Below are 22,500 nucleotides of genomic sequence, written 5' to 3'. Positions count from 1 at the left end.
ACCTGAGCCCATGCACACTCTCTCTCAAACACACACACTGAAGCACACACACCACATACCCCCTCCATATTACACACACACACACACCACATACCCCTCCTCACACACATCCCATGTGCAACCCCCCCCCCCAACACACTACATGCTATCCATCCCTCCCCACCACACTACAAGTTTGCACACGTGACCCTCCCCCTGCTACACACACACACAAACACACCATCAAATACATTTTTCAACAAATCCCGAGTTCTCACCCTACCGTCGATCCCATACAGACACAAACATGAACAATCCCTCACCTCCCACAGACACCCTCACTCCATGTTGAGCAATACCGTATCCACAAATCCACACATGACGAAACTCACCTCCTCCTGAAACGGAAAAAACCTTTGTGCAGCAGCAGCGGCGGCGACTGCGTCTCACGTCCACCCAGCGACATTGTCAGGTTTTCTGTGAGGTGCTTGAAGGAAAGCAGACAGAGTGTGAAGTGGCTCCAAACCGTTTCTTGCTCTCCACTCAGCTGACGGGCACCCCGACTGCCGCTTGTCAGCTAATCAGCTCCTCAGTAGAGGAGCCAACAGAGCTCAAAGGGGAGATGCCTCAAACCAGAGGGGAGGGAGCCGGTCTCAGTCACAAATATTTTTTGTCCGATTATCAGCGCCGGAAGGAGTTTTGAAGTGTGTGTGTGTCGGGGGGGGGGGGTCATAGCTAAATTTCTCTTTAAATACATCCATGAGTTCCAGAGACACGAATGTCAGTCACTGTAGCCATCCAGCCCAAACATCAGTGCATTAGGGTCGCGGGCTGTATGGGTTACTAATAAATTGGCATTGCACAACAACATTCCATTGCCTCCAGGTGATGTCGCTTGTCTGCTGCATGTGGTAGGGCTTTAGAGTAGGTTTAGACATGACCGCTTTGGCCTAAAACCTGGCTTTGGCTATGTTACCACTTTATTACCGTCACATCTGAAAATGGGGCGACAAAGAGTCTTGTTTTCCCTCCTGTTCAAGAGCCACTGCCTCATGTGTTCTGTAGAGGCCCCATGTAGAGGCCCCATGTAGAGGCCCATGTAGAGGCCCCATGTAGAGGCCCCATGTAGAGGCCCATGTAGAGGCCCCATGTAGAGGCCCCATGTAGAGGCCCCATGTAGAGGCCCCATGTAGAGGCCCCTTGTAGAGGCCCCATGTAGAGGCCCCATGTAGAGGCCCCTTGTAGAGGCCCCATGTAGAGGCCCCTTGTAGAGGCCCCATGTAGGGGCCCCATGTAGAGACCCCATGTAGAGGCCCCTTGTAGAGGCCCCATGTAGAGGCCCAATGTAGAGGCCCCATGTAGGGGCCCCATGTAGAGGCCCCATGTAGAGGCCCCTTGTAGAGGCCCCATGTAGAGGCCCCATGTAGAGGCCCAATGTAGAGGCCCCATGTAGAGGCCCCTTGTAGAGGCCCCATGTAGAGGCCCAAGCTGCAAACCTGGAGGGAGCGAGGCTAGGCCAGGACAGCACCTTTGTCTAGTCCTCACAGTTTCGTTTTTGTGTTGGATTTGTGTGCATTTTGAGGACTATTTCAATGAGTTATAGTGCTGTAACACCTCTTGAGCTCTGGAACTCAAAACACTTTGTCGTGGTGCTGAAACGGTTCACAGTAGGTAAATATATAATCTGGTTTCCAGATTAAATGGATATTTCAGTATTACTGTATATTCGTCACAGGTGCGTGCAGGAGGGATGGACCCAGGAGCAGGAGACAAAGACAGGATCAAAGAAACACAGACTCAAACATGAACACGGTGGGGATGATCACCTACAGATCAAAACAAACACCGCGCTTGACAAAGACTGGACACAAAACAGGCACTTAATACGAAACCAGACAAGACACAGGTGGAAGCAATAACACTAACGAGAGCCGAAAACCACTCAACCACTCGACGGAAGCAATAGGGCAGGGGAAACCAAGGCCCTACACCGAACATGAAAGGGGCACGGCAGTGGCCGTGACAATATTACATAACGGAATGAGAATGTTGTTTGAGATAAGCTGGCTCCACGAGCATCAGTAATACATCACTTCAAACGCCAATGACAAAAGAGAATGCTGGATTGGTTGAGAATAAGTGGGGGAATTGTTGTTCTATGTGGTGTTTATTTCACGTTTTTTTCAGTCTGTGCCAGTGATGGATGTGTTGTATTGTGTGTGGCCGAGGTGGTGCTTTCCTACCTGCAGTGTTTTGTGCATGTGTGTGTGTTTTTGTATGTTTGTATGCGTGTGTGTACTGAGAGAGAGAGAATGGTGAGAGAGGAGGGTGGGGCTATGGTGGGGATCTGTCTCGCCCGCAGTGGTGTGTGTGTGTGTGTGTGTGTACGTGTGTTTCTGTGTGAAGCACAGTGCAGCACTGTTCTCTCCCTCCCTCTCTTACTCTCTCTCTCTCCCTCTCCCTTTCTGTCTCCCCTGCAGTGTTTTAGTGTCAGTGCCGTTATGTTTCTTTAATGGGCACAAAAGCATGTGTATCTGTGTGTATGTGTTAGTGTGTGTGTATGCTCGTTGGCAATTGTGGTAGTGGTGGTGTGTGTGTGTGTGTGTGCGGGGGGGTCACCTAGAGGAGGGCTATGCCTGCTGTCATCCTGGGGTAAGCCCGTGGGGCACAGGGGCACGTGACATCCCTATCTGCAGACAGCATCATTGATATTCTGAGGAAGGCTTGACAACGACAGCAGCAGCAGTACTCCTCACCTCAGAGAGGCAAGAGTGAAAGAGACGGGAGGAGCGAGGGAGAGAGAGAGAAATATAAAGGGAAGGAGAGAGAGGGAGCGGGAGAGCGATGGTGAGAGAAAGGGTACAATAAAACAACAGAACCTATCATTGCATCGAGATCTGGGTGCGATCACACTCAGATACACACATTCAGACCCAAACATATTGACGGACAAACCCGCGCCGTACAAATCATTACACGGGAGGTACACACACAGTGCTGTCCTTGCTACTATGATTAGATGGGATCCTTTAAAAAAGGGTTCCAAGCCATGCTAACTGCTAAATGTTAAATGTTAGAAAAACTAGCCTGGGTTTCAGGGTCCATCATGGCATTGTATGTTGAAGTTTATGATACGTGTTTTAAAGAGATATGTGGAAACGGTTGGTTCGTTGTTTGGAAGAATGTCGTTGGAATTGTGAATGATGTAATGTTTGTCCTGTTCCTAGCTGTCCTTTGTAATCTGAGTGTCCTTTGGCATGTGTGACCAGACTTTGGGAACACCGTAAAACACTAGAAAAACTCTGCCTTCATCATTGCGGCGTCTCTGCTCTCTCTAGTCTTTTGTGTGTGTGTGTGTGTGTGTGTGTGTCTGTGTACATGTGTATGTGTGGACTGCTGAGATTACCATGGTGACAGTCTGTACAGAGAAGATTGGAGTTTGTCTGGTCTGATATTGGGTCTTTCAGGAGCTTCATGAAGAGGACAAGCCCAAGCACACACATCTCAGTAGGCACACAACACACACATCCTATACAACACACACACAGCCCTCAGGAATGGCCAGCAGGGAACTGGAATCACAGGCACGAACACTCAGCTGGTAATTAAGGCCCCAGCGCTCCCTTGGAAATTAAAGGAATGAAACAGGGGCCCTAATCCCCCGGCCCCCTCCCCACCCTCTTTTCTTTCTCTCTCTCCTTCTTTAGCCATCTCCATCCCTCTCTTCTTACAGTGAGTCGCGGCTTCCTCCCAAACGTCCCTCTTCTCCCCCTCCTTCTCCCCCGTCTTCTTTTCATCCCTCCCTCCCTCCACCCCCACCCACCCACCCCTTCTCTCGCTCTCCTCTCCGCTGGGCTGATTACCGTCTTGCTTTTCACCTGAGTATCCCCCCTGTTCCACCCAGGCAGCCATATACTGCTCGTGATTACCCCGAGTGTGGGTAATTGTGTCGCGCTGGGTGATATTTCCTCTCAACTTGCTTTATCGCTTGTGCGAGGGTGTTTGTGTTTGTAACGTCACGTTTGCGGTTTGACGAAAATTCGGAGAAAAAAACAACAAAAATATGCTAGGGACCACTTAGGAACACCTGATGAATGGACGTGGCACTTAATGGAAGTGTTCGCTTACACGTGTTTTGGTGTTTGGTCCCTGGAGTCACCGACAAAGCCTTTTCTGTTGACTACACCTCACCCTCTATTCTATCCTCTCATTTATCGTTCTCACACTCGCTCGAATCACGCCCCCCCCCCCTCCATCTTTCACTCACCACCTCAAATTTCCTCCTTCTCATCTTGGCTGTCAACTGGAGTAACACAGACACACACACGCACACACAAACACACGCACACATTTTGTTTGGTTTACGAAAGAAAAGAAAACGGGAAAACGTGTGCACCATCAGGGAGGCTCCTCACCAGAGATGCAGGTTAGGTGTCTCCCACCTCCGGGATTCTGTTTCGCTCCTTGTTTCTTGTCTCCTGCCCTCCCCTCTATCTCCTTTATCTTTTCTCCCTCTTCCTTACAGGGTGCCAAAGCTTCCTCATTTTTCCGCCTGCCTTTCCGGTACCTCCCACTGTCTCCCTCATTAAACCCCCTTTCTCCCCCACTGCACCCTCGCTGTCTGATGTGCTCCCCATGCCCCCCACCACCCCAAGTCTGTCCTGCCCCATTCCCTGAGTCACGTTTAGGATGACATCAATGAGTAACAACATCATGCCATGCAGGCCTGCATAGTGGCAGGTCCGTGCCCCTCACCCACCCAGCAATGCCCCCCCCCCCCCAGCCCCGCCTGCATGCCAGCCTGCCAGCCTTCCATAAGGTCATACCAGGGCTGTCTGAACAGGAAATATTTGTGTGTGGTGGTGGTGGCGGGGATGGGGACTTTGTGTGGTGCGCGCGACCATGAGAGAAAAGTGTGGAGGACTGGGTGTCAATGAGGACAAAGACTAGGGAGAGAGATGCCGCTTTCCTCCCTGTTCTCCTCTGCTCTGTGCTGCACGCACGTTTGCTGAATGTAGGTCAGGCAGCCCCAGTCACTCTGCGCCGTGTACAAACAGGAGAGATTGAGGGTTATTTTGGGGTGTTAAGGTGTGTTTTTGTTTGCGTCTGTGTGTCTGTGCGAGACACAATTCATGTTGGGGTGTTCATCTACACTGTATGCATGGTTGTGATTTTGAGTGTGTGTGTGTGTGCGTGCGTTCCTGTGTGAACGAAGAGCTTTCATCGCGTTCCTGGCAAATATAACACATTTTCAGCGAACCTCCACGTATACGCTGACTGCACTGTGCGTGCTTGCGTTTTCATCGCAAACGGCTTTCACTGTGTGCACAGAGCAGGCAGTCCACCCATGCTATTATAGGCATTCTGATATATAGGCTCTGATAAAGTCTGAGCGAAAGGGCAGCAGATGCGCTTCCTTCATCTGCGTTTTGAAATACCTGAAATGCAACATTCCCCTCTATAAACCGTCGGGTTCACTTAGGATCGTTTGTGTGTCTGTCTGGGGGCCGGGGGGGGGGGTTGCCTGCATGCCTTTTGGCTCCTCAGTTCCTCCTTTCTCACGGTAAGCCTCACTCGGCAACACCGGCTCTCTCTCTGTCGCTGTCCCTTAGGTGCTGAATCTGCAGCCCATGTGCAAACTAGAAGGCCTTCTCTGCACCTAGGGCAGAATGTTGAAACACACAGAACATACACACTACATGCACACACGTGCACCTGCATTCTCCCACATCACGCACACTCACAAACAGAGACAGACAGGCACATGCACACCATCATCAGGCCCCTACAACAGGCTAGAGCTAACCCCATCCCACACCAAAGCCTTAATCAGGATCCAGTGTTGACAGGGCATTTATAGATTACACTGTGATTAGATTAGATTGTGTCTAGTTCATGTTGTTTAATTGTAACTTGTTTAACTACATGGTCTTATGTTTCTTCCCGTTGGCACGTATTGCTTTTCACAATGTGTGCTTCATGTTTTGGCTGCCTTTGGGGCTATCTTGTTGTTCATGATCATTGACCAATGCACTTTTGTAAAGCTCTCTCTTGGAAGTCGCTTTGGATAAAAGCGTCTGCTAAATGAGATATATATGTAATGTAAATGTAGATGACTGGGGGTGGGCTTGTCTGGATGTAGGGAGAGCGATATCAAAATAATAGACAGATGCGTTGGCATTAAATATTATGCAGGCCGAGACACAGGGGGCCCCACCACTACTACCACTTCATAGTGGTGTGCTTCTGGTTGTAAGTGGGGGTATGTATGTGTGTGCATGCGTGATGGGCTGTGTGTTAGCACGTTTGTATGTGTTAGCGTGTGTAGTTCCAGGCGGCATGACAGTCCCCCTGAGGGAGCCCCTTCCTCCTGACACACTTCACTGCCGCACCAACAACACTTCAGCTGTTCTCTTCGCATACCCGGCCTCAATTAGTATTCTTGAATGCAGCTGAGAGAGGGAGAGGGGCAGGCAGGGAGGGAGGTGGAGAAGGAGAGAGGGAAAGAGGCAAAAAGGAGAAAGGGAGAAGGAGAGGGAATTTGTACAGGTGTCCGTCTACATCTCAATCTTTCTCTGTCCAAGTTCAATGCGCCTCTTTTCCTCTCTCCTCTCTGCCACACACACACACACACACACAACACAAGCGCACACACTTTTTCAGAGCTGTTCTACATCATACCATGGGTTGAACATGCCCAGTCCTAGAGAACAGCACTATCTTCTCCCTAATCCCTCATTTCCCCCCTCACTCTCTTGCTCCCTCCCTCTGCCACTCCCCGGCAAGGAGGAGAATCATAGAGGGTAGCATGGATCATTAGCTATATTTGTTCCCGTTTCCTGTAGAATATGATAAATCTAGCTAATTACCCCAGTGCCAAGTCTATTTCAGAATATGACAAGCAGCTATCGAGAGAGAGAGAGAGAGAGAGAGAGAGAGAGAGAGAGAGAGAGAGGAGAGAGAGAGAGGAGGAGGAGAGAGAAGAGAGAGAGAGAGAGAGAGAGAGGGGAGGAAATCACATTCACCGCATATACGGACGTACATTTCCATGCTATATGACTATTCATGAAGCCAGAGTCAGGCTCGTTCCCGGAAGACACTCTCAATTTCCATAGTACAGAATGTGTAAATCGATTTGCACGGAGATTTGAATTTGTAATGACGTTTTGCTTTTTTGTTGTTGCTTTTTTTTATGTAGAGAATGATTTTGGAGAAGTGGTGAGCTCCTTTCTCTTCAGTCGGACGTCTACTGTGGTAGACAAAAGGAAACAGAGGTCTGATCTCTTCCCAAACCATTGCAGGTAAAAGTTTCCCATTCGTTCACAAACCAGTTTCAGTACAGTTTAACATGTCTTTAACACTCAAGCCAATTCAGCAAGCAAGTGAAATTAAATTCACGTCATCCTTTATATTCATGTCAACCGTTTATGTAGGACTACAGAGTAATAGGAAACCTTGCTATTTCATTCCCATTCCTCATCCCGTTCTAAAGCAAATTAGACATTGGAGTGATGTTCTGTTTAATTTATAATAAGACATCCTCACCATCTCAGGCACACACCAGCTAAATCATTTCAGATTTTTCTTCAACCCTTTCACACCTAAAACCTTTCTGCGGTTTACAAACCGGCCACAGCTAAACAGTGTTCGATACAGGTTACATTAAAACTGAACCAGAATTTCGATGCAGCAAATCTGTCATAGCCAAAACATTGATGGCAGTTTTAGCATGATCATATTTTTTGAAACCGGTAGGCCTACTGTAACATCTTGTTAAGAAAAAGGAACCATTTCAGTGTCTATTTCCTACATCACTGGGTTTACAGATGTTTCACATACAATTTTCCAATGATTTTAGGCTTATTGTAAGGCAATATGCCACACTAACGAACAGAAACATAACCTAATGTTCTTTTTGACTGGGACAAGTGTAATCAAGACCACCTAAACTGAGCCCAGACATGTTCAGGACTGAGACCAAGACTCACACTCATCTTTGGGATTGAAATTGTGTTTAGTGTATTATAATATAATATATAATGTTATCATTACTTTAAAATGTACTCGAATTGCATGCAAACTGTTTTTCAACTCGCATTTTTCATCATGCTAAGAACTCACTTTGTCATGCTTTGGAGAGTATTCCTTGTTACGTGGTATGCTGTTTCCCTTTTAGGAATCCTGAACTGCTAATAGACAGGGAATTTACTTGTTATAAATGTGGCATTGCCCTCTTATGATGCTCACCAAAACAAAGCTGGCATTTGGACATGAATCCTTTCCCTAAAGGCTTGAATGAAAAACTGAGCCATAGCATCGAATAGTTGCCAATGTTCAGTGAAGGCTTCTGGAATACACACAGCTGGTTTAAGGAGGTTTAGAAAAAATGGGTTCAAAAGTTTTCCCAGTGGATTTGAATCATGTTAGTTTGTTAGTAGTAGAAGAAGAATGATGTGTGGACGGAAAAGTGTTTTGGAAATGTGGCAAAAAATGTATGAATGATGAATGAAGTAAAAAACGTCTTTCCTGTTGTTGTGTCTGCATAAAACCATCATGACAACTTTGCTGACATTTTTCAGTTATGGTCTTCGTAAGACATACCTGAAATGTGTATTTGATCCTTCGGCAAGCCGTCAAACCTACATGGTCCAGACCACACTTTCCTATATCTCTCTATACTGATACTGGGAGAATGAGGATAGTGTTGAGTGGAGCGGAGAGAGAGGAGAGGAGAAAGAGCGAGAGAGAGAGAGAGAGATAGAGAGAGAGAGAGAGAGAGAGAGAGAGAGAGAGAGAGAGAGAGAGAGAGAGAGAGAGAGAGAGAGGAGGGCTCTTTAACATATGGCGAGTCTCACACAATCGCCGAGAGCATGAGGCTACGCTCTCACAGAAAGCCTTGAGGGAGGAAGCCGAGCCGGCGCCAATGTTGTTGTTGTTGCGGCTGAGACAGAGTGAGGGGGGGGGGGGGGGGGGGGGGAGACCCTTGGAGAGCCTCTGAGAGCCTCAGATAGGCCTGTTATTTGTGTTTGTGTGTGTCGGGAGGGGAGGGGGCAGATCTCTTTGTGTGTGTTTGCTTGCACAAGGAATGTGGATGCCTGTGTGTGCTTAAGTGTGTGTGTATGCGTGCGTGTGTGTGTGTGTGCAGGTGTGTTGAACACAGCAGACATGCTCTGTCTGACACCGATCGCATTAGACTGACACAAAGACTGTTTGGCCTCTGTTACATAGAGCAACACTACTGCATCTCACACACTGAGTCAGGAACTCAACAAGCTGAAACACCGGTTCTGTGTTTTAGACGTTGCCCTCCCATGTGTGTCTGTTCAGCCCATTGGTTGCTTAGGCTGGTTTCGTGCCCCGGCATGAATTGAACATTTGATTTCACACAGTGAATTGGAGTTGTGTTAAGGTCAAGTGTTGAGGGTAATCTCTCCCCCCAAAAAAGAAGCTCTCCAAAGCACAGTGTTAGCATGTTGAGTCTGGCTATAGAAACACGGCAGGGGACTAGCAGGGCTCACCACATGGCTTCTCTCTCTCTCTCTCTCTCTCTCTCTCTCTCTCTCTCTCTCTCTCTCTCTCTCTCTCTCTCTCTGTCTTTCCCTCCCCCCACTTCTTGCTGTCGCTCTCTTTTTCTCTTTTTGTTTGCTCTCACCATATCCATAGATGATCATTGTTTCTGAGTCTGACTCTCTCTCTCTCTCCCTCTCAAATGTCAGTATCTGAATGGGGTGAGAGGAGGTGTGTCTGCCCAAGGGGTGACTTAGTTGATAAGTTGTTGGTTTTTTTGTTCCTTCTCTTTCATTTTACTGAGGTAGGATTTCCTCTGATTGCCATGGAAACCCCCATTGTAAAGTGAAACCGTTCAAATCTGTCTCCAACAACCATGTACATCCACTTGCAGGGGAACAGACACTACTACAGACAGTATTCTCACTTACACCCTCACACATCCCCTCTTCCATACATTATTTCTATTTCTGACAACACTATTTATTTGTGAAATCTATTCTCTTGTAAAGTGAATCCTAGAGTCTGGATCGTTTTGCCTTAACCATCTCTGGAGGAGAGTAACCCTCAATGAATTCTTAAATTTTTCTGAGTGTTAGGGAGTTCTTCCATGTCTTCTCTGAGGGTTTAGGTTTGTTACTGGTACTGATCTGTGGGTCTCTGTGAATCCTTTTGACATTTTTTGTTAAAAGTCCTAGATTTGATTTTCTGTCCACTGGGGGATTGATATCTTGTGGTCCCTGCCTTGTTAAGCTAGCTGCTTCAAGTGAGGCAGTTTTCCCCTTAAAAATAACCACGAAGTAAAACCTATTTCCATTCCAATAAATTATTAAATCAACACGAGTGTCTTGACAACTGTATTTATCCACATACTCAGACACACACACACACCTCCAAAACTTCCAACTGCAACCCACCAGTTACATGGTTACTAGGTACAGTTGTGTTGATACATTCATTTATTGCTTTAAAAATGAACGCCCTTCATATATCCATGACATCTATGACAGTTGGACAGGAGAGATATGATTCATGAACATTTGATGTGCATCCTCTGTGCCAATGTTGCTGACCAAGGTTCTGTATCAGTGTTTTAATCGATGTATATATCATAAATCTGCTGGGATCTATTAAAGATACAGGAGTTTTCCTACATCTATAGGAACATTCTGTTACAATCCAGTTTGACATCTCGTAATGTTGTGTTTTTGAAAAGGAAAATCAATTCACAATGTACAAAACTTGCACAAGCATTAGGCAAAAACCGTGAGGAAAATTGCGTGCGCATTCACTCAGTCTGTGCCTGAAAAAGGATTGAAGGTGAAAGGAGATAAAGTGGAAAGATTGACATGGCAAAAGACGCCAAGAACCAGGTGTGTGACTGTCTGTCTGATTGTCCTTGTCTCCCCTCAGATGGAGGCGGATGCGGACGAGAAGCGCCGTTGCACACGTTCCAAAGGTATTCGAGGCTCCGCCCCTCCACACACTCCTCCAATCACGGCAGGAGCTGCACAGGGTGACCTCCCTGCACCTCCCTGCTCACACATACACATATCAGACAGTTCCCGCCCAGTTGGCCTAGTCCAATTCTACGGGAATTCATTTCAGAATGACCCCAAGGCCTGATGTACGCACGAAAACACAAGCACGCACGCCACCTGTTTAAGGCATATGTGGTCATCATTAGATTAGGCGCCCACACTTATATTTACAGTACATTTACAGTAGAAAAGTGTTTGTCTTAGTGCTGAAAACCATCACAGCTGTTGGAGAACGCACGCTGAGGCTGCTGTGCTCACTTTCTTTTTTCGTCTCTCCATTTTCTCTCCTCCCTTCTGCCTGCCCTGCTGCCTCTGTCAGTGCCTGTGGAACCAGCGACACAAGAGTTGTTCAGGTTAGTGTGGCCTTGAAAACGTTGCCTTTCACGACACACTCACAAACAAATCTCAAATCTCATGGAGAGAGGATGGATCAAGTTCGAGAGTTTGACTTCTACCGCATGTTTATGAGCCCCTTAAGGTCAACACAAGCCCTACATCAAACACGCCATAGCCATACCAAGAGCATGTCCAACAGGGCAAACAACTGAGAGGGAGAGGGATGGTAGAGGAAAGAAAGAGTGAGAGAGTGAGAGAGAGACAGAGAGCAATGGGGAGAAGGAGAGTCGGCTAGGTACAGTAGATGGGAAACCGTGAACGGTAGTAAGTTGGTCAGTGATGGGCCTTCTCCGGGACTCCCAGCCTCTCACAGTGAAGGGGCAGACACACCAATCCAGACCCCTCTTCACAACAGAGAGTCAGTTAGTGTACTCCTGCAGCCCCACTATACCGCCCTTCTTTCTCTCTACCTCTCCTCTTTGCTTGTCTATTAAAGTATCTCTCTTTCTTCATCTCTCTCTCTCTCTCTCTCTCTCTCTCTCTCTCACTGTTTCCCGTCCTCTCTCTCCTTGTTTGCCACATGAAAACATGATATGTATACTTTAACTTCCCTTTATCTAATTCTCTTTCTATCCCCCGTCTCCTTCTCCGTCTTTTGGATGTCATCACCAACCCAGCAATAAGCTACCTGTCAACAAAACTGAACCAGTCAGATAACTGTCAAATACCCCATGACGAATATGGTCCTTGTCAAGTCCACACAATGCTTCGACTTGACAATTTAAGACTCCCCTTACATTTATGGATACCACATTGACAAGATCAACAAACAGGACTCAAGGATGTCAACACACAACAGCAATCGCTACCCATCACGCTAACTTCCACACTATGCTGTCCTCTCAGTATGTCCGGAAATAGAAGATCCTATTGACATCATGGGCCCGATCTTGCACCCAGCGCAATTGACTTTGTCAACGACGCAAGTATCATTCCTAGTTTGCACTCGACGCAAAGCGGACTTTTCCCTCCACAGACGCACGTCGAAATGACCTTGCGCTCCCGTGGCGGTTCAGCGAAAAAGGAGGCGTGTTCCGGCGCAAACGTTCCCTGGTGCTATTTTGCAGTTTCCGAAAAACAATTCCGCCACTGACCAGAAAAAACGTGGTCTAAAGTCAATGGCGCATTATTCAGATGCTATTTTAAGGGCGCAAGCTTGGTCCTTGCACACTGCTGGCGAGGCCAGGGTCTTCTTTCTGCAAAGCTACGTTACATTGTTTTGATTTATGGCGTGTTACATTTCTTCAATGATTATAAAAAGATTTTTCATGAGAAATCTCTATGTATGTGAACATGATTTGTAACAATTGTGGCAATTTTCCTCCCACGCCTGTTTAACCGAAGCTAATTTGGGTGGGTTTCTTCTCCCATCTCCATCAGAATCAGAATTCGGTTTATTCGCCCATGTAGCCTATGTTACACAAACACGGAATTTACTGTGCAGGAAGGTGCAAACAATAAACATATACGGGTCTTAATTAAGTAAAAAAGTACAATAGTTAAACTAATTCCAAGAACTAAACAATTTAAAAAATAAAATATAGGGTAGGCTATATAAAAAAAAGGATAAGAATTTGAATGAGCAGCATGAGCGGAGCAATTTCGTGCAATGAGAAAACTGCTCTGCCTTTCCCATACAATGTCACTTGTCTATTTGTTCCGGCCCTGACTAGAACGTCGGTCTCCTTGGCTGTGAACCGCTCCTGGCGTGCGCCTGGCAAATCCGCCGTTATAATAGCAATCCGCCATGGAACAAGCGCTGCTCTTAAAGGGAATGTGAGATGACGCTCTGATTGGTTTATTGCACGTTACGCCCAAACCACACCCATTAGTAATGTAGCTACTTCGGACCTACCCATTTTAGATTTGCGCCAGGCGCAAAGTCATTTATCCCGCCGGCAAAATAGCAACCGAGCCGGAGTCCCGCCCACAAAGTTACTTGCGCTTTGCGTTTTGATACTTGCGTTTCAGATCGTCAAAATAGGGGGGCATGTGTGTGTGGCACATATACTTTATAGTACATGGCTCAGGTTTAGTCCATTTTCCAAAAGCTTCTTCAACCTGCCCCCCAACCCATGTTTTCTCCACACAGTTTAGTCTATGAATAACACTCAGCCCATACCGTGCAGATAGAGGGCTTGGTGTGGATCTGAGATAACATTCTCTAGTCACCTCCAGCTCATCAATGAATAATATTCCACCTGTAAGGCCACAGTGTGGCCTCCAGCCTCCAGATATTTCATAGATAGTGTGCCTCCCTCTCTCTTGCCCTCTCTCTCTTTCCTCTCTACCTCCCTGTCACCTCTCTTTTCTTTATCTCTCCCTCACTCTCTATCTCCCTCCCACACTCTCACCCCCGACCACCCTCCCACCCCCTCCACTGCCACTGCCCGCCAGAAAGTAATTAATCAGACGATCAATAGTCAGCCTATCTTCAGGACTGCGGCGTCTGTAACATCGATAATGACGCTCAATGCGACCCCACCCCCTCATTCCCTCAGGTAAGACCTGATAGTCGTCAGGACGGGGGCACTTGACTTTGCGTCACGAAGGTCTGGCCTGGACCAGGAACAAAGTAGAGTTATTAGCGTAGAGTTATTAACAGAGTCAGGTGGCTGAGCGGTGAGGGAATCGGGCTAGTAATCCGAAGGTTGCCAGTTCGATTCCCGGTCATGCCAACTGACGTTGTGTCCTTGGGCAAGGCACTTCACCCTACTTGCCTCGGGGAGAATGTCCCTGTACTTACTGTAAGTCGCTCTGGATAAGAGCGTCTGCTAAATGACTAAATGTAAATTAGCCAGCCTGATTATGAGACATTAGGCAGCTTGACTGCTGAAACTAAAATGGATGGTTCACAGTAGGTGGTATAATATGAATTGTGAGTGCCTTTTCTTGTGTCATACGCTGCTGCTAATGGTGGATTTTTGTTGGTTGAGCTTGAGGGTATCAAAGCTTTAGTATGTGTCTATATAAAGGTTTTGAGTTTGACAAGAGTTTTCAGGTGCTACATAAAATGAAATTGCAGAAAAGAGGAAATGAGATTTGTGAAGGTGGAGGGTCATTGTTTGCCGAGTGTCTGTGTGTGCTGTGTGTGTGTGTACTCATTGTGTTTGTTTGTATGTATACTCAAGTGTGTATGTTCCTTGTGTGGTTGCAGCTGCCCTACACCAGGCTGTGATGGGAGCGGACATGTCAGTGGCAAATATGCAAGACATCGGAGGTAAGGACACAGCCTTTATTTTAAATTCTCCAAGTTTGAATGGGGGGGTATTTGCAAATAAACAATGTTGATTGTTCTTCTGAAGCCTGTGTGCAAAATCATCTGCGATGGCATAATAATCATCTTCTCAGCGAGATTTGAGAGACAGCTCACAGCACAAACAATCCTTTCACTTTTCTCCTTCATTTGCATATTTACAGTCTCAAATGCAAATCCCGTTTATTGAGGTGTGTGTGAGCTTATGAACTGCCATTCCATGTGTTCAGAAACTCAGAACGAGGGCTTGCTGTAAGGGAGAGGCATAGGTAGAATAATTTCTCAGTCTTTTTTGTAAAAAGACGTCCTAATCTCATTTTGCTGCACAAACAGTTTTGCTTTCATGGCCGCAGAGACCGAGATTGGGTACGCTTTTTTACTAATTATGCTGGAAGTTAAAGTGTGCAAGGTGTAATAAGATGCTATGACTAGGGTCATTTAAAAAAAACTATGCTTACTCTGACATCTATTGTTACCATTCCAGATACTAACATTTGCCTATAAATGCCATAATTTGTATCATCATGTCCACAGCATCTGAGACACTTACAAATGGTAGCTGGAGGAATTAACCAAGGTCCATGCGTTAAACACTGTTGTACTGTTAAATTGAATCAAACAAAACATTCTTGAGTATCTCCCCACCGCCCTGCCCTTTCCGAGTTGAAGTTGTCAAAGCAATCATTCTCTCCTCGTGGTCTGTAAAGTTTGAAAGAGTTAGCAGAACAACATAATGACATGCTCCATTGCTATATTGGGTCTGTTTCTTTGTCGTGTTTGTACCGGGGTTGCAACATTGAGATACAAACAGACTCACAAATACATGCAGTACCTATAGAGGTGCTTGTACAGAAATATACTAAACAGAATGTGCACAGACATACACCTATTTCCTACACAGACTTTCACACACACAGTTTCTTTGGGTTACCACTTGTAAATACTTGCTCATACAGCTGTAAACATTTTACATTTACATTTATACATTTAGCAGATGCTTTTATCCAAAGCAACTTCCAAGAAAGAGCTTTACAAAAGAGCATAGGTCACTGATCATAACAACAAGATAGCCCCAAATATTGTGAGCAGCACAACATGAAGCATACATTGTGAAAAAACAAATAAGTGCCAAAGGGAAGAACCATAAGAGCATGCAGTTAAACAAGTTACAATTAAACAACATGAAACTCAAGAAGTGCAAGAGTGTACCTGTAGAAAAACAATCAACAGTAAAATACTTCACAGTGAGTACAAGAATTTAAAACCGTTACAACTAACCAAACAACTAACTAAACAAACTTACTAGAAAAAAGAGACACAATACATCTACCCACTCATTCAAGCACAGACACAAACACACATGCATACTGTACACACATTCACACACTCAAACACACACACACTCTAGCTTCCATATGGAAATATTTGCCATCCTGGTCACGTGACAGGCCTTCTAGAGAGAGAAATCAGTCTGTGTTATAATTACTTGCCCTTGTCTGGAAAGGGTCATTACTCAAACCATCTCTAAGTCTGTGTGTGTGGTGTGTGTGTCTATAACGCTTCAGCGAGCTTCGGCCTGTGCAGCCATTTTGTAGCCTACTGTATAGCAGAGAGGCAGCCAGCATTGCACTGGTATCGATCTCCTGCAGAAGAGAGAAAGGGTTGTGTGTGAAGAGGGGAGTGTGGCCAAGCCACCATTTTTTTCACCACCTTTTCTCTTTCTCACTCTCTTGATGGCACACTGTGACACAGTGGGCCGCTAATTCAAGATAAATACAGTCAAATGAACGGGAGCAGCTCAGTCCATCAGCACGTCTGAATCCCTCTCTCCATCTCTGTCTTCCACCCGTATTCTCCTCCTCTCTTTCTGTCCCTGTTCTTACATCGCCCTCCTTCCAGCTGTCTCTCTCCACTGTCTAACGCTCTCTCCTGCCAACTCAATTCCTTCTCTCTCCCCTCTATCCTCACCCGTGTGTCATCTCTGTTTTTCTCTTGCTCTCCCTTTCTCTCTCTTTAGTCTGTCTCAGGCAGCTAATTTCTCCTTCAGATGGTGAGCGGTGCTCATTTGCATACTTATCAAAGTGTTTGGACTCCCCGACAGAAGCTGTAAGAAGGTGGGATCATTAATATGTTAATTGTCTCTTTTTTCCACACTGCTATGCTATGCTGCTCACCAGCGATATATTCTGTGTCTCTATCTCTCTCTTTCTCTCTGCAGTTTAATGTGTGTGTGTATCAAGACTCATGGAATGCCAGAAAACCTTGTAGGCACCCTCACTGATGGTGAAGCTGCATAGCTTAACTGTAAATGTGTGGATGAAAATCCATCTCCTGCTATGAATATTGCCTTGATGATGAAAATGATAAAATAACAGTGTTCTCATTCGTATGTTAATTTGTGACCTTTCACACATTTACCATAGAAATGCTTAGCATACAGTAATAAATAGTAAACTCTAAGGTCAATATGTTTAAATGTAGAAAAATGCTAATCTTGATAGTGCATTGAAAAACAGTGAGATCATTGTCACTTGAGTCCTTCATAATTAGACGTGCTTGCTCTCAGCAAGGCACCCTATTGTTATATCACTTATATGTATTATTATTATTCCGCACCCTAACTTGACCCTCAATATTTGCACTACGTAGACAGGAAGGATGTCAAAATGTTTGTCTAGATTCCGATTGCGTTGCTGGTATTTCTGCAAAGGTTCTGGTGCGTGGTTGAGGCAGAATTAAAGTTTTGAAGGCCTTTACATTTACATTTAGTCATGTAGCAGGCGTTATTATCCAGAGCGACTTAAAGTAAGTACAGGGACATTCCCCCGAGGCAAGTAGGGTAAAGTTCCTTGCCAAGAATCGAACCGGCAACCTTCTGATTAACAGCCCGATTCCCTAACCGCTCAGCCATCTGACCCCACCATGTACACTCATTGCGTTCAGTGGAGACCGACTCAGCGAATGATAAGTCTTAAGTCATTTTTCTACCTGCATAGCTAGCTATAGCTGTCAAAAAATACAGCCCAGGGTGGTGTGATCGCAGGAAACATATCTGGCTACATCCACGGTGTCGCTGTTTGTTTTGCAGATATTTCTCAGTTTTTTGTTAGCTTCCGGGAGGTACTGCAGTCGGCTAGCTAGCTAGCAGGTAGAACTAGTTTCAGATCAAAAGGCCACAGGCACAGGCCAGGGTGATCGTGTCTCATATATAGCTTGTGCAACATGTTAGTTTGACGTTTTGGATTAGTCAGCTTCCATCATATCTTCCCTAGTAGGTTATTGGTATAGTTGAATGGAGCAACTGTGATATGACATGGAGATGCAATACACAAAGGTTTCTGACATAGGTGAACTATGTAGGAGGACTTTCAATCTCTTTTTCCTTTACAATACATTTTCACTTTTCATGATTGGAAAATATTTTTCTGACACCTAAAAACTCAACAGGCCAATGGGTTCCCAGGTCACCCTGCACAGCCCATTTGGGGCATACTTAATAACCACTTCTCACTTTCTATGCAATTTACCAGTATGCAATTTACCAGCCTGGGAATTGATTGACAGGTGGTTTCTATGGTGTCGGGCAGAGAAGACATACCCCTCTGGGTTGAGTCTAGAATTACAGAGCTGCTGGAGCTAAATGATACCTTGGGAAGGACCTTTGACTGCTGTAGAGGGAGGGAAGAGGGTGATGAATGATGAAGGGATCTAAAATGAGACTCAGGCGGAGGGAGGAGATGATGAGCGTGGGTTTAAAGAGTACAGGGACGATGGGAGGAACAGGTAGATGTCTGTTCTTACGCACACACACACACACACACACACACACACACACACACACACAGTCAAATACACTGTAAACATACGAGTATACTGCATTCTGACCTGCGTAGGCTTTCCTATGCAATGCAAAAACGTATATACCCTCTTATGCACTCACACACAGGACACCACAAACACACACACACCTCAGCAGTGGAGCAAATATGATGTGATGAGTGGCAACAGGAAATAATGTGATACACAGAGACCTGCTAATCAGACACAATTAGCATCTTCAACAAAATACTTGTCATTCTGCCAATCAAACACAATTACTCACCTCCGCAGTGACTGGTAAATACATACTACACTCCTCATTTCAACTCCAAAACTACATGTCATCCTCTCAACCTGAGAGAAGAGCCATTAACAGGCATAGCAGTGTGAAGAGCCCTGGAAAATCAAGGGACATTAAAAGATGCTCTTCCCTGCCAGTGAGAGCCCTCAACTAGGATATAACCCCGAGCTCAGGCCATTCACACTCATGCCCATGAACCTACATGTTTGTGCACCAGCATGCACATGCACTTTTTCTTCCTCGCCCATTTCCTCCCTTTCTCTTCTTCACATATGCAAACACATACACCCCCTCTCTCTCTCTCTCTCTCTCTCTCTCTCTCTCTCTCTCTCCTCTCTCTCTCTCTCTCTCTCTCTTCTCTCTCTCTCTCTCTCTCTCTCTCTCTCTCTCTGTCTCTCTCTTACACACACACAACATGTCTTCTCTACACAACATGTCTTCTCTACATAGAGCACCAATCTATCTTGGGTTTCCCACTCAACCGTAGCAATTCTTCTGGAGAAGGAGAGAGAGAAAGTTAGTGAGAGTGTGGTAGCGGAAAGATGGAGAGAGGGGGAGTCAGAGGGGGAGAGAAGGAGAAAAGGGAGAAGACATTTGGTTAAAATACAAAGGACCTCATGTTGATCGACACGGGTATCTAAGTGACATAGAATAACACGAGTCTAGGCTTCTGTTATAGATCATATCAGAGCCTCTTAACTGTTCCTCCATCTCACCCACAGGGTCTTGTTAACCGGAATCTTTCACTCTTCTGTGTCTTTATATCTAAATAAATCTCCTTGCTTGGCGCACGTCTGTTTTGAGGTTCTTCTGAACAAAGTGACAGCAATACAGATGATCTCTAATTCTAGACTTTAGGGCATGGTCATACATAAAATATGTAAAACAATATGTTCACTGAGTATTGATCCTCGTGTCCAGAAATGTCAACTCAAAACATTGGGCGTTTCAACAATTCAACCATTTAATGGAATCAAAGTCTTTCATTGATTCTTTGATGTATTATTTCTCTTAGTGACTTTTTATGCTTAATAGTGATATTTTATCAATACATATATGCACATCCTTCTAGTCCCTCAACTTTGTCAATAGAAAGAGATGGTAAAGAGAAACAGGCCACAATGGACACACACACACATACACACACACACATACACACACGAAGCGATAGGCGCTGTCAGGGATGCTTTGGGTGACATTTAGTTTCTGGCCAGCACAAGATGCTGCATAAATGAATCATGAGTAAATCTGGGAAGTGTGAACAATTGATGAGAAAAGGTAAAAAACAAAACGAGTGATCACTCCTCTTATTTGCTAATAAGACTGAAACATGGCTGACTATCATTACCTTAGCCTGTGCATGGCTGGCGCATACCAGAGTAGTCTCCGTTTTGATTATTTTTACCTGTGAAGCATGCTGTTGCCAAGAACATCCTAATTACATCCCACGCGACAATAACAAGTGATTATAACCAATGATGGATAGGTTAGCATGATCACTTAAGCAGCCTTAATGCACATCTAATTATTTAATGGTACAGGTGTGATATTTTTCAAGCTTTAAGGAGTTTTTTTTTTATGTCTAGTAGTTATGTGATTTCTTAGCAGGCTGTTGTTGACTGTATTTTACTGTCTTTGTGCCTCACTAGCAATACAATGGTTGTGTCCTACACATCTTGGCCGAGAGCAAGGAACTGCAATGCGATGATATTATGATGGCTGCTATAGATGATCTTGAGATTATAGTTTTGTTGTGTTGTTGTTGTGTTAAGTGTTTTAGTGTGTCTATATGTTCTGTTCTGTACAACATTCAAGTTTTTTAACTTTAAGTCTTGTCAGACAATCGCAAATTTAAAATAATTTGTATCATGCTCACGCAAATAGTCTGGCGGTTTCTGAGACAGGCATTTACATTTTTACATTTTACATTTATTCATTTAGCAGACGCTTTTATCCAAAGCGACTTCCAAGAGAGAGCTTTACAAAGTGCATAGGTCACTGATCATAACAACGAGATAGCCACAAAACATTGCGAGTAGCCAAAACATGAAGCACACATTGTGAACAACCAAAATAAGTGCCAAAGGGAAGAACCATAAGAGCATGTAGTTAAACAAGTTGCAATTAAACAACATGAACTGCTATAAGTGCAAGTGTAAAGAGACAGGCTCCACCATGTGATGGATTAATTGTTTAATTGAGTAATTTGGCTGGTCTCTTTAACCAATCAGGTGCGTGACTGTACTAAATGGGTTATAGCGTGGAGATGCATTAAGAAAACCTATTTATAGGATAAGATGGAAGATCGTCAATGTATAGATTTTTTAAATGTAGGATTAGAAAAACATTTTCATGCACCCAAAGGTTCTAGTAAAACGGTGGATATTGACAGCATTCATTGAACGTGTACTGTCCCAGAGTGGGAATATGTACAGTATGACTTGATGAGGCACATCTGAATAACCACCAGCTCCACCAATCATCTACCACTCATTCACAACTTCACTCTGGTTGGTTCATTTTATTTTTTAAGAATCATGTGTTGAGCCAAGTAATTGCATACAGTAGACATGAGTGACATAACCTCTCGTGACAACCTGAACATTTATGCAACAGAACCCCTTGCAGTTTACATACGGTAGATTGCATATTACTCTACAACTGGATTGATTGATGGCATATTGCTTGATTGACTGATGGTCTTCTTTCAAATTGCCATTTAGTTTTGGAAATAAATAACATTTTGTAAGACGTTGCTGATTAAATTGTTATTTGGAGGATGAGTAGGAATACACCAAATGCACTTCTATTCCACACGACACCTTCAGTGTAGTCGCCGCTATTGTCCAGTTATTCCAAAAGGTATTTCGGAATTTGGATTGTTTTTGTGCAGTTTCACTCAAGATGTGTAGTGTCACTCAAGATTGCTTGCATAATACTCTGCATGGTTTCGGCTCTGGCAGGCTCATGGGGGTGGGGGGGGGGGGGGGGGTGAGAGGGAGTTGTGTTTGGGTGCAAGGCGTCATTGGAAGGGTTACAAAGATTGGGGTGGGGAGGATGGGGGGGCTCTGAGGATGGGGGGGCTCTGAGGATGGGGGGCTCTGAGGATGGGGGGGCTCTGAGGATGGGGGGGCTCTGAGGATGGGGGGGCTCTGAGGATGGGGGGGCTCTGAGGATGTTGGGCTGGGCGTTTCGTCATTGCCATGAATGCAGCTGGGCCTGAGTAATTGTCTGTCTTGGTAGGGAGGGTGTGAGAGAGAGAGAGAGAGAGAGGAGAGAGAGAGAGAGAGAGAGAGAGAGAGAGAGAGAGAGAGAGAGAGAGAGAGAGAGGTGGGTGGGAGGGAGGTAAGCGTGGGTTCCTCTCTCTCTCTCTCTTCCTGATGTCTAGCTTAGCTCATTTGGATTCCACGCAGCAGTAGCAGCCTCTGGGCTGTATTATTCATAGACTGACAGATAGCTCTCACTAAAAGCATTGGAACGGTGCCAGCCAGTGCTGAGTAGTGGCAGGGAGAGACAGGAGGAGGAGGACATCCTTTACTCCCCATGCCTGGTACGAGGGGAGAGGAAGAGAGGAGGAGGAGAGGAGGAAGAAAGAGGAGGAGTGGTAAGAGGCAGTTAGAGGGGGAACAGGACGATAGTACCTGATATGAGAGGAGGAGGGGGGGATTGTGAAAAGGGTAGAGGGGAGCAGCAGTGGGGAA

General features: G+C 45.4%; 1 protein-coding gene across 1 annotated transcript in view; it reads left to right on the top strand.

The window, feature by feature from the left end:
* The first annotated feature begins 7,175 nt into the window (after nt 1-7,175).
* The window catches only part of myt1lb (myelin transcription factor 1-like, b), a 58,335-nt gene continuing 43,010 nt past the window's right edge, over nt 7,176-22,500 (top strand). The window contains exons 1-4 of the mRNA XM_062469832.1: nt 7,176-7,280; nt 10,900-10,945; nt 11,347-11,380; nt 14,581-14,643. Coding sequence (XP_062325816.1) covers nt 10,900-10,945; nt 11,347-11,380; nt 14,581-14,643 — 143 coding nt within the window. The 5' untranslated portion in view covers nt 7,176-7,280. The remainder of the gene's footprint in view (nt 7,281-10,899; nt 10,946-11,346; nt 11,381-14,580; nt 14,644-22,500) is intronic.

Source organism: Osmerus eperlanus, chromosome 9 (assembly GCF_963692335.1).
Source record: "Osmerus eperlanus chromosome 9, fOsmEpe2.1, whole genome shotgun sequence".
NCBI classification, from domain to species: Eukaryota; Metazoa; Chordata; class Actinopteri; order Osmeriformes; family Osmeridae; genus Osmerus; species Osmerus eperlanus.
This window is presented reverse-complemented; position numbering and strand designations above follow the sequence as displayed.